The sequence below is a fragment of the Fundulus heteroclitus genome, unplaced genomic scaffold (genome assembly GCF_011125445.2).
Source record: "Fundulus heteroclitus isolate FHET01 unplaced genomic scaffold, MU-UCD_Fhet_4.1 scaffold_173, whole genome shotgun sequence".
NCBI classification, from domain to species: Eukaryota; Metazoa; Chordata; class Actinopteri; order Cyprinodontiformes; family Fundulidae; genus Fundulus; species Fundulus heteroclitus.
In genome coordinates, this window is record NW_023396585.1 from 143,670 (window position 1) to 156,380 (window position 12,711).

At 43.7% G+C, this 12,711-nt stretch overlaps 1 protein-coding gene across 1 annotated transcript in view; it reads right to left on the reverse strand.

Annotated features, from left to right (window-relative positions):
- Positions 1-556: 556 nt before the first annotated feature.
- Positions 557-12,711, reverse strand: part of LOC105922959 — a 57,284-nt gene continuing 45,129 nt past the window's right edge. The window contains exons 9-11 of the mRNA XM_036129468.1: positions 8,273-8,341; positions 7,314-7,511; positions 557-1,524 (exon numbers count right to left, since the gene is read on the reverse strand). Of these exons, the coding sequence (XP_035985361.1) occupies positions 1,301-1,524; positions 7,314-7,511; positions 8,273-8,341 (491 nt within the window). The 3' untranslated portion in view covers positions 557-1,300. The remainder of the gene's footprint in view (positions 1,525-7,313; positions 7,512-8,272; positions 8,342-12,711) is intronic.

Sequence of the window (12,711 nt, forward strand, 5' to 3'; positions counted from 1 at the left end):
CAATTTTTTTTAACTCTTCAGTTTGCTCCATTCCCTATTATGTTTTTAAACAATAACATCACAGAATTTGATAAGAAAATGCTAAAAAGGTCATGGGCTACAAGTCAACGCATTTTATAAACCCTAAAGGATATTTCTTTCTTTAGGGAAGAGTTTAAGTTAATTTATTTGAACTTTTTTAAGCAGCCTTACAGTGTGGCTTTACAATGACCATTAATGCCAAATTCATCTCTGGGGAGCCGATAGATGCAGCCAAGGTGAACAGGGTGACATAATCAGTCAGCAGGAAGTGAGACTGGTGCATTATAGGACATGGAGACAGTTGTCTTTAGGTCACCAATAGTGTCCAGGCAAGTCAAGACATTCATCGTGGTGATTGTAGATATCAGTGTGACAGATACAGTTCTGAGTGATGAAATCAAAGGTGGCAACAAGATCTATGCCAATAACATTTCTGTGTCTGACAAATGGACCATTATATTGCACTGGGAGATGCATGTTAGGCATTAAAAACTAAGAGAATTGAAGTAAAACAATAGAAAATACACAACAAAAGAACATTTCCATGGTTTATTCAGTCAGCTGTGTTTTTGTCTCATGGTAAAGCTGCAGAAATTAACACAGAGAACATTAAACATGACAGTTTTATTTGTAATATGTTTAAGAAACATAGCTTGCGATGAATATTCAAGCAAGTAATGTACAATGATTTCAACAAGAAAGAAGATTTACTGTTTCCTCCCTTTAAGTTCAGTTATTAAGTTTTGTTTCTACAACAATTTCCTACTTTCCCATTTTTAAAATTGAATAACATTTAACATTACTGGAAAAAAAAACTGAGGTCAGAAAGGGAAAGCTTGTGGGAAAGAAAAAAAAGAAGAAGAATGCTACTGTCTGTCTGAGAAGGTTTGAGAAGCAAAAAATCACAAGGATTAAATCACAAGAAGTACATCCAGTCAACAGGAAGTTGACTGCAGTGTTACTGTGTGAAGTACAATCTGGACCAGAATATCTGCAGTGCAATTGTTTAGCCTCTGGTTCTGTTTTCTTTATTTACCAATTGTTCTAAGCCCTAAAACTTCTGTAGAATCTGCTGAAACATGCAGTTTGTTGTAAATGACATCCAATTGGAACTTAATATATCTATAAATGCATAATTCTTAACAGTTGGAATAGAAATTCCGTGCTTAGGGTGAGAAGCTCTGTAGCTGAATGTTTCCTGTTCTATTTAGTCAAGAAATGCAATGACGAAATGTACTATTGAGCTAAAACATTTTTAGCAAGACCAATAAAGCACACTTCAAACAAACTGTTGTTTTTTTAGTAGGAATTGTTGAATGCCCTTGATTGCCTGGTCATTGTGGAAACATTTCAGTAATCCTGGTGTAGTCTCATGGTACAGAGCATGAACATAATGCACAACATTTTTCCATGTTTCACGAGGGTCATATGGTCCAGTGGAATAGTCCGGGTCTCTGGTGTGATGCATCACAACTAGAATGACGGGTTTACCAGGAGATGAAACTGGAAAAGAATGAATGAAAAAACATCTCAAAGTGGTCAAGAAGAACTATATTCCATTTAAAGAAAATACTATTTTCTCTCAGTCTAAATGGGAATAGCAACACAATTAAATCCTGGACCTCTGATATCAGTCTGCACTGAGAAATGAATCATACTCTGTGGAAGTGTGATGTTAGAAGTTCTGATGTTAAAAATCATAACAATACTTTAAATTTGTAGTTAACATCTAGTGAATAAATAGGGCTGATTAACTATAACAGTTTCAAACAGTTTAAACCATGATAATTAAATATCCTGGTGGCGAGTTTTAAACATTGTTTTCACCCATTTTTACACAAAATGAAAAAGGTATCTCCCAAAAGATAAGATAATGATTCAAAATCAGTAAAAGTAAAAAAGGTTTTGGGGTTTATTCATATTTTACAGAACTGTATTAACAGTGACATATTTTTCTCTTTCTCAATAATCAACAGGAAAAAAACAGGTTTTGCATGTTCGTACAATTTCTTCTCATTGGATTCAGCATTATTATTTACTTGTTTTAATCAAAAGTAAAGTCTTTTTGAAATGTACATGAATTGGAATAATAAAATAATATGAACTGTTGAAAAATACTTGTGAATACGTGTTGTAATATTCCGGTTTTAGTTCTGGTTTATGTTATTATTTTTAGTCTTCCTCCTCCCTCCTGTTTTTGATTGTCTGGTTGTTTTGAGTTCTGTCTTGTTTGGATCCTCGTTTCGTTGGTGTCTGTTTGGTCTTATTTTCTACCTTAGGGTTTTTGTCCATCAGTCAGTGTGCTCCTTTTATCACTTCCACCTGTTTTTGTTAATTAGTCCCGCCCTGCTCCCCTGTTCCGTCACCTATTTAAGCCCACCTTAGTTATTTGTCTGTTGCCAGAATGTCTTGTGTAGTTCCCTCCCGTCAGCTTGCGGTAAGCACATCCTACCCTCTGTTATTTTACCTGCCCGTCTGCTAATTCGTGTCTGATCTGTTCTTTGCCCTCCTGTTTTTTGAGTCAGTTTAGCTAATGTCTGGTCCTGTTTGTATCCCGTATGTTTCCCTTTTTTGCCTCCTGGATTTTGTTATTAAACCCCTTTTTCAACACTCAGCTCCGTGTCTGGCTCACATTTGGGTTCTATCTCCACGATTCATTACATTACATTCTGGCCAACCATGAACCCAGAGCCGACACGTTTTTTCCGTTCTGGAGCAGCTGTGCTCACTCAAACTGGCGCTTCACTCACCTCCCACGCTCAAAGCAGTAGTTCGCCAGACGTCCCCTGTCAGTCCACCTCGCCGCCATTCATCCCGGATCCGGATTTTTTTTTTGGAAGTCAATGCAGAGGTGATTTGGGAGCTCTGTCCCGACTTGTTCCCGGTGTCGGTCCCGTTTCCGTCTCCTGGCGTTGAGGCGCATGTATCACCACTGGCGTTGGCACTCCCGTCTCCTCAAGAGGAATCGACATCCCCGCTGGGTCCGCCGTCCCGTCGCCGGAGGAGGAGACGGCGGCTTATTGACCAGGCCTCCAGCTGTTCTGAGTAGCGGTCAGCCGGGCCAGTTCAGCCCCAGCCTCTGCCGACCGCCCCTCTGGCTTCTTCAGCCGCTTCCTGTCCAGCGGACCGGAGTCATCCACTTCCCTATCCTGATCTGCCCACAGCTCCCTCTAGTGACGCTGTAGAAGCCGACCATAAAGCCCTGGAGAATAAAATAAGGACGTTTGCCCCCATTATTAAACGCCTCAGAGAGGCTCTCCTCTGTCAATATTCAGAGGGACTGGAGGAGAAATTAAGAGAGGTAGAGGGACATTACAGGTCAGCCCTCCAGGCTTTCTACAGTCGACCCAAGTCGGTCTCCGAGGGTCCGGCCGACACCTCGGCCCCCGAGTCTGTCTCCGAGGGTCCGGCCGACGCATCGGCCCCCGAGTCTGTCTCCGAGGGTTTGGTCGACGCCTCGGCTCCTGAGTCTGTCTCCGAGGGTCTGGCCAACCCCCCGGCTCCCGTCAAGCCCAAGTTCAGAGAGTTGGTCCAGGAGGACTTGGCTTCACCCAAGTCACAGGAGGGGGTCCAGCAGAACTTGCTGCCGCAGACGTCCGATGTGGGAACCCAGGGGGGTCCGTCGCAGACGTCCGATGTGGGAACCCAGGGGGGTCCGTCGCAGACGTCCGACGTGGGAACCCAGGGGGGTCCGTCGCAGACGTCCGACGTGGGAACCCAGAGGGGTCCGTCGCAGACGTCCGACGTGGGAACCCAGAGGGGTCCGTCGCAGACGTCCGACGTGGGAACCCAGAGGGGTCCGTCGCAGATGTGTGATGTGGCAACACGGTGGGGTCCGTCGCTGAACTGCGATGCGGGGACTCAGGTGGATCCTTCGTTCTTCGGACACCCCGGGCCTCCGAAGAGGATGCATCAACTGTGGCCCCCTGGAGACTTTGAGCCTCTCGATGTTGTGTTTAAGCCCAGACCCCTTTTTGCCCTCATGGACAGCCAACTCTGGGAGAGACTTTATTGGATGTCTCTTTCTGAGACCCTCCAGGAGTTGATCCTGAGACTCCTGGTGGCAAAGGGTCTGACTTTGGCTCCTGAAGCCTGTAGCCCGGGGCCTCCTGAAGCCTGTAGCCCGGGGCCTCCTGAAGCCTGTAGCCCGGGGCCTCCTGAAGCCTGTAGCCCTGTGGCCTCTGTAGTCTGTAGCTCTGTAGTCTGTAGTCCTGTGGCCTCAGCAGCCTTTAGCCAGACTCCCACCTTAGCAGCCTGTAGCCAGGCTCCCACCTTAGCAGCCTGTAGCCAGGCTCCCACCTTAGCAGCCTGTAGCCAGGCTCCCCCTTCAGTTGTCTGTAGCCAGGCTTCCCCTTCAGTCGCCTGTAGCCAGGCTTCCCCTTCAGTCGCCTGTAGCCAGGCTTCCCCTTCAGTCGCCTGTAGCCAGGCTCCCCCTTCAGTCGCCTGTAGCCAGGCTCCCCCTTCAGTCGCCTGTAGCCAGGCTCCTTCTTTTGTCGCCTGTAGCCAGGCTCCCTCTTCAGTCGCCTGTAGCCAGGCTCCCTCTTCAGTCGCCTGTAGCCAGGCTCCCTCTTTTGTCGCCTGTAGCCAGGCTCCTTCTTTTGTCGCCTGTAGCCAGGCTCCCTCTTCAGTCGCCTGTAGCCAGGCTCCCTCTTCAGTCGCCTGTAGCCAGGCTCCCTCTTTAGTCGCCTGTAGCCAGGCTCCTTCTTTAGTCGCCTGTAGCCAGGCTCCTTCTTTTGTCGCCTGTAGCCAGGCTCCCTCTTCAGTCGCCTGTAGCCAGGCTCCCTCTTCAGTCGCCTGTAGCCAGGCTCCCTCTTCAGTCGCCTGTAGCCAGGCTCCCTCTTCAGTCGCCTGTAGCCAGGCTCCTTCTTCAGTCGCCTGTAGCCAGGCTCCCTCCTCAGTCGCCTGTAACCAGGCGCCGCCGCCTGTAGCCGTTAACGAGGCGCCGCCGCCTGTAGCCGTTAACAAGGTGCTGCCGCCTGTAGCCGTTAACCAGGCGCCGCCGCCTGTAGTCGTTAACAAGGTGCCGCCGCCTGTAGCCGTTAACCAGGCGCCGCCGCCTGTAGCCGTTAACAAGGCGTCGCCGCCTGTAGCCATTAACCAGGCGCCGCCGCCTGTAGCCACTAACCAGGCGCCGCCTCCCGTAGTCTTTAGTCCGCCGCCTCCTTTAGCCTGTAGTCCGGCGCCCTCCTCAGCCTGTAGTCCGGCGCCCTCCTCAGCCTGTAGTCCGGCGCCCTCCTCAGCCTGTAGTCCGGCGCCCTCCTCAGCCTGTAGTCCGGCGCCCTCCTCAGCCTGTAGTCCGGCGCCCTCCTCAGCCTGTAGTCCGGCGCCTTCCGTACCCTGTAGTCCGGCGCCTTCCGTACCCTGTATTCTGGCGCCTTCCGTACCCTGTAGTCCGGCGCCTTCCGTACCCTGTATTCCGGCGCCTTCCGTACCCTGTAGTCTGGCGCCTTCCGTACCCTGTAGTCTGGCGCCTTCCGCACCCTGTAGTCTGGCGCCTTCCGCACCCTGTAGTCTGGCGCCTTCCGCACCCTGTAGTCTGGCACCTTCCGCACCCTGTAGTCTGGCACCTTCCGCACCCTGTAGTCTGGCGTCTTCCGTACCCTGTGGTCCGGTGCCAGGTTCTGTTTTCTCCCTCTTCAGGCCTTGCCAATGACCTGCCCGTCTGCTAATTCGTGTCTGATCTGTTCTTTGCCCTCCTGTTTTTTGAGTCAGTTTAGCTAATGTCTGGTCCTGTTTGTATCCCGTATGTTTCCCTTTTTTGTCTCCTGGATTTTGTTATTAAACCCCTTTTTCAACACTCAGCTCCGTGTCTGGCTCACATTTGGGTTCTATCTCCACGATTCATTACAACGTGTGAAGACAAAGGAAAAGTGACAAAATCATGACATTTTCCTGTGTTGATTTTGGGTTTTTGTTTATCTTTCCATCTTACTATCATTACTTTTCTTATTTAGCCAGTCACCTTTCAGCCATCACTCACTATCCAATCAGCTCAGTCTTCTTCCAGCCACCACCCTCCCCTAGGTCATCTCCACCTGTTCCCACTAATTAAGTCTACTCAGTTCTGACTTAAAAAAATGTGATTTTTTTTTTTTTTTTTTTTTTTTTTTTTTTACATATTTTGACGTGTTTCCTAAAAAGAGGAAAACCAAGTCTGATTGAGGGAGCCGAATTGTGACAATACTTTGTTTCCTCCTGTGGATCAATGTGGATATTGCATGTTTTTTAGTGAAACTGGGTTGTCCTTGTAGCACTTGTTGGTACATTTCTATCTCAATCACCCTAAACTGTGGAAAATCTTTCCCATTTTTGTCCCTCTGCCTCTCCAACCTGTATAAATATTTCCCATCCTCCTACCTTTCCAATACCTTATCGTCCAATCTGTCATACAATTCCGTATATGATGGTTGTTTGGCTTTAGCTACCTCTACCTTCACTTTAGGCTGCATCTCCCTCCATTACTGGCAAATCTCTTCACTCCTCACTGTGTCCTACCTCTCCTTAGCTGATCTCTTTCTCTGAACACACTTGTGTATTTTCTCATTAAACCAACAGGTCATGCATGTCCCAATTTTACTACTATGTTGAACTTCATAGAAACTGTATAGTTTATTTTAAACAAATTTTAGCAGTGCCACTTCACATCTCACCTTCTGAGAAAAATTGATAACCAACTTCATGCGATCTTGTCATCATTTCATCTTTGTTAGTTCCTCACTATGATGACATTAATACATTATTTGCTCACAAATACATTACAAATACAAATTAATTTGTTTAGATGCTTAGACTCTAATTTCTCAGCACTGTTGCAATTTCAACATATTAGTAATTTTGGGTTGTGTTGGTCCACTAAAGGGACATGTCTGGTTGCAGCAACAACAACAGCTGAATTAAACTACCTATTTATAAATTAAATTGCAGGAACCATAAGGAATTTACCATATGCTCTCTTTGTACAGGTACTTGGAAGAGCTAGAAAATCCAGCATACCTGGTTTAATAAAACCCACAATCTTTTAAATGCTACAAACACTGGTGTTTATGTGCAGCTGATGCTGAGATGGGCACAATTAACCCTTTGAGAGAATTACTGAGAAAACCCAGAAAACATTAAGACATCTAGAACAACGGGAAATCTGAAACTTTGACCAACTGGCAAAGTCTGAATAATCTGAGAAATACTTATATTCCGTAAACATGTTGTGAAATGTGATAAATCAAAAGTATCCAGGTGGAACCAGATTTTTCAAACCTGTAAAATGAAGGTAACGTTATAAATGTTTTCATTACCTGCTGTAGCTTCCATCATTGAGTTTACATCTGATTCAACACTGCGGAAGATTGGACAGAAGACAACAATCATGTTGCATTCCTTCCTTCTTTCTTCTTCCTGTAGTGATGACCCCATGTTGCTCTTCAACTGTTTCTTTATGGCATCAGCAGCACCAAACGTATCTTGGTTGGATATAAAGTGGACCTTCACCTTCACTGTGGTTTGGAAAAGACCATCAATGTCTGCTGACTTTTACACATTTCAAAACATTAAGAAATAGAAGCTTGACTCACTTTTTTGATTTGACTGGTCAGATTTTTTACAATCAAAAAAGTTCACTCCTAATTGGAAATAAGAAAAAAAAAAAAAAAAAAAAAACAATGTTGTAACATATTAAACCAGCACTTTAACTTGGCAGCACTTTATTACAGTTTATAATTATAGACCCATAAGGGTAACAAATTATGAAAGGCATTTATTTTAGAATGTCAAAATTAATTTCTAAAGTATGTTGTGGTACATTTAGGGCAAAATAAGAAAACCAGGCTTTTCTATGTGCTCCACATGGTTTAAGACGCATGCAAAGGAAATAGTTTTTCAATGTTTATGGGCAAATGTTAGGGGGTTAATCAATGTAAAACTAAGTTTAAGACAAATGTAGTCAGTTAAAAGAAATGAAAGAAATGTAAAAAATGTGTTTTAATCAAGAATACATCCATCTATTTTTCATCACGCTTATCCCTATCATGAGGGGTAGCTGGTGCCTATCTACAGCTGACAATGGGCGAGAGGCGGGGTACACACTGGACAGGTCGCCAGTCCATCGCAGTCATGAATAAATATTTTAAATAAATCAGCAACACTAATTTAATGATATTGCAATTTTATACAAGTACACTTTACTAACTTTAGGTGTATTTTCTACCAAAGACATTTTTATAAAAAACAATAAAAAAAAAAAAAAAAAAAAACACACCTGTGTCCCTGGTAGGTGTCCGAGAAAAAAGCAGGCGTGAGAACCAATTACCAGTGTCTGATTCTGATCCTGGAAAGAAAAGAAAAATGTTTAAGCTTAGGAGCTTCAGCTAAAGAATGGCTGAAACTGAACCTAAACATTATGTCACATATCTAAGGAAAAAATGCCATGTTGTCATTAGTGCAAAGCTTTTTGAACATTGTGCAGTTTTATTGTCTATATGTCACAATCCTTAGGCCCTGGTGGAGTGGAGTTCGGAAGTCACGGACACAGGAGGATTTGTTAGCCTGTCAACTGTGGAAAATAAGACACGAGCATTATTAATGTTTTTCTTGATGATCTCTGAGAAGAAAGATTCCCTTGCATTTTTCAATTGTAAGTTATAACTGTTAAGTCTCTCTTTATAGATGTCATAGTGAACCTGAAGTTTGTTCTTTCTCCACCTGCGTTCAGCTTTCCGACATTCCCTTTTTTCACCTCTAACTGCTGGAGCATTTCTCCAAGGAAATTTATTCTTCCCGGAAAGAACTTTCACTTTAACTGGAGCAATGCAGTCAATGATATCTGAGACTAGAATGAATGTTATCTACTAGCTCATCTACTGAGTTGCAGCCCAAGGTTGAAGTATCAGAGTAAGCTTGAATAAAAGTTTCCGCGGCATTGTCCTTAAAGGTGCGTTTTCTTACGATGTCCCTTTGGCTAAATGAGTCACTGGAAATGATGCTTTCAAAGGTAACAGAAAAGTGATCAGATAGGGCAACATCAGTTACATTGACCTGTGAAATTTTTAGACCTTTAGTGATAATCAAGTCTAAAATATGTCCCTGTTTGTGTGTTGGCTGTTTAACATGTTGAGTTAAACCAGTTTCTAAGTGTGTCACACAGTTCTTTTGCACTTCTGTCTTCAGGGTTGTCAACGTGAAAGTTGATAATTAAACAGTCATAATCAACACATATCACAGACAGCAGGTCACTAAAATCATTAAAAAAGTTTGATGTGGACTTAGGAGGCCTGTACACATTCAGAAACATAGTTCGTACCGGGCTCCTTACCTGGAGAGCCAAATGTTCAAAAGAGTCAAATTTTCCCAAAAACACCTTTTTACATTTTAGTGAATCATTAAACAATGTTGCTACTCCTCCACCTTTCCTTTGGTGTCTGCTCTCACAAAGAAAATTGTAGTTTGGAGGTGTCGACTCCATCAGTAAAGCTGCTTCACTAAATTCATGCAGCCATGTTTCTGTTAAAAACATTACATCAAGACCCCCTGTTGGTCTAGGGGAGTGGGGTCATAAACATATAGGCAAAAACCGGTAAGTTCTTATAAAATGATAATTTATTTGGTAACAAGAGTTTCAGGCAATACACAAACAAAAAGAAGGGTGGATGAGGGTGCTGTGAAAATAACAAACCAAGTTAAATAAAAGAGATCCTCAAAAGGAGGATTGTGCCTAACTCTACATTTAAACAGAGGCGATTCTTATTAAAAAACACAGAGAGCACAGCACCCACTACACCTAATGAAACTAACATAGGAAAACTCAGTGTGGCAATCAGTGAGGACTCTGGCCCTAATTCCACCCTCTTTCTGGCCTCAAGTTAGTAAAGGCACATCAACCAAACACAACAAAAGACACTGGCACAGGCTACTAAACACAAACCAAAATGGATAACCATAAACTTAAACGAGCCACTCCACTAAGCACAAATGCATAAGCTAACTAACAATTTCTTATTCACACGAGGCACACAAGTCAACTGGCTGTGACAAGCTGCCTCAATCAACGGGTTGGCTCTCCTTATGAACAGGAGGTGATTATAGGTGGGGATGAACCATTGGCTGAGGTGGAACCGAGGGAACCAATGGATGGGACTGAGGTCAGCACCCCAGAAACCAGGAAGTGGGCGGGTCTTTTCACAGGGACAAGCAGCCTACTTAGTAGAAATGAGAAAGAAAAGGGGGAAACACAAATGTGACGGCAACAGCCGTGACAGTCAACAATGAAGTTATTAATTAAAAGGGATTTCCCTGACAGAGATCTAATATTTAATAAACCCAGTTTATATGACTTAGTGATTGATGATGTCTCTGTGGCAGGTTGCATCTGACAGTTTATGATTTTTAAGTATTTGTTCCTGTTTATCCTTTTGTTTTTCTTATTTCTGCCACGTATTATCACAGATATTCCATAATCTCCGGCGAAAGGCCCCGGCTGATGCTGGGAACTGTCATGTCTGATAAACGTGTGGCCAGGGGCCGATCTGTATCACAGCGAAGTAATTTGGAGTTCCTCAGTACCAGAGTGTTCTGTGATATGTAGAGGAGGAGGATCTGAGGCTCTGAGGCCTTTGGAGAATCCTGGTTTATTCACAGCAGAATGGCTATGTGGAGAGGATGTCATCTGTAGGCCAATCTTAAATACTTTGTTCATGTTATGAGAAAATTCCCGAAAAGGAACTTCTGGGCTTTGTGGAGAAAAAGGGGAGGCGGGTCCAGTCTGGACCGGTGTTCGTGACGATGGAGGTTCTTGGTCCTCTCTTTGTCCTGATGAGATCTGGGATGAATTGTCCTGTAGCTCTGACAACGTCTCATTCTGTGTCATCTTTTTGGCCATCTTTATCTTGGCTTGTTCGGGCTGCACTGGGCTTATCATTTGTTTTGGCACTGGATGTACTTTGTTTTGGAACAAAGCTGATGACGCATGGTTCACAGAATAGATGTTTGAAATCAGCCGTTTTGCACCTGACCTATTTAGAGAGAAACAATCTCTGTTGACCAGATGTCTTCTTTCCCAAAAGATGTTAAAGTTGTCTATGAAGGTTACAGTTGTTTCTTTGCATGTTTTTCCAGCCATTTGTTTAGCATCAGAATTCTGGAAAAAATCTCATCTCCACAATTAACCGGGGCAAGTGGGCCACTAAGAAACACCTTGACATTCAGGCCATCAACAATGTTCAACAAACGAATGTAATCCTCTTTTAATACTTCTGATTTTCTTATCCGGGCGACGTCCTTCAGGGCTTCAGCTTGTATTATGAGTTTTTCCAAGGTCGGACGTTCTTTCAAAACCCTTGGAAGGTCTGTCTGAAGGATGTCTGTTAAATCAGACACCAGGCCACTGTTCAGATCGTTATAAATCAACACTCAAAATCAAACACTCTGTGTTTTTCTTGTTACAGAAATGTTTAATCCCCCTTACAGAACCATTGCATAATATGAGGGTCCTTGGCCCTGTGGCATGTCTTTTCTCTGATGTCTTAGAATGAAAATCGTTGACATACCTCTGATTTTTGTCCTCCTGGGTCACATTTTGGAGCGGAGCAAATCTGTTTAGTAACGGAATTCCAGCATTTCCAGCAGGTTTACTCCTATCATTTGTTTTGAGAACAGCCCGTTGTTGTTTCCCTTGTCCTGGGACATCTCTCTGTAGTCTCGGCCAGTTTTCTTTGTCTAGGCGTGGGGTTCGTTGATCCTTTGGTCTTGCACCCAGAGTGGTCCAGGGATTCTCATTTTCCTCAGGGAACTGTTGGTTCGCTGAGTCGCTGGGCTGGTGGTCACCGCTCGGAATCACAGGCAGGGTGGTTTCATTTCCATGCGCGGCGTTTACATCATAATTCACTTCAAGTCAACAGATTTTCAGTTCCATAACAGCTATCTTCTGTAAAAGCTTGTCAAAGACCATTGTGTTGAAGGAAGGCATCTTTTCAAAATCAAAAATCAAAAAATAAGTAAAAGAAAATAAATAAATAAAAACTAAATCCAACTTTCTGTGGTTTAGGTTAAGAGATAAAAAGGAGATAAAAAGTAAAAGGCAGGAAAATGCAAGCAAGCAGAGAGCAGAGAAAAAAGCGTCCGAACAGGCAGAGAGGCACTGTCAGGTCATCATGTCTTTCACCTGTCTCTTGTCTAGTTGATTACTTTCACCTGCTTTCATCTCTGCTTTCTCCTCTATTTTAAACCCCTGGGGTACGTTTTTCGTACGTCGCTAACTCAGTTAGCTGGATTTGATTGTTGACGATTTGGCATGATCTTGGATCGTTTGGTTCTTCGAAACTCATCTCTGACTTGTTGTCATAGCAACATGTGTGCAAACTTAAACCTGCTCACGAGCAAGTTTATTTCATGTAAACAGGATTAGATCGCAGCTTTATAAGTGGAGGAGATAGGGAAGTGTGTCCAGCCAGTGCACTTGGACCACCTTGTGGCAGAGGACGGGACAGAATTGTGGAACACCATTTTTTAATGGTTAATAAAAGACGAAACAAATAATGCTTAGTTCCTGTCGTTTTATTTAAACAATTCTTCATAAAGGAAAGCCAGCAAGTCATCTTTTGCCTGCTACAAGAGATAGTTATCTAAAGTCAGCAGTACTACTGTCAAATGGTATTTTAGAACTTACTCTAAGGTTCTTTTGTAGCAATTCGATTTCTGGTGCAA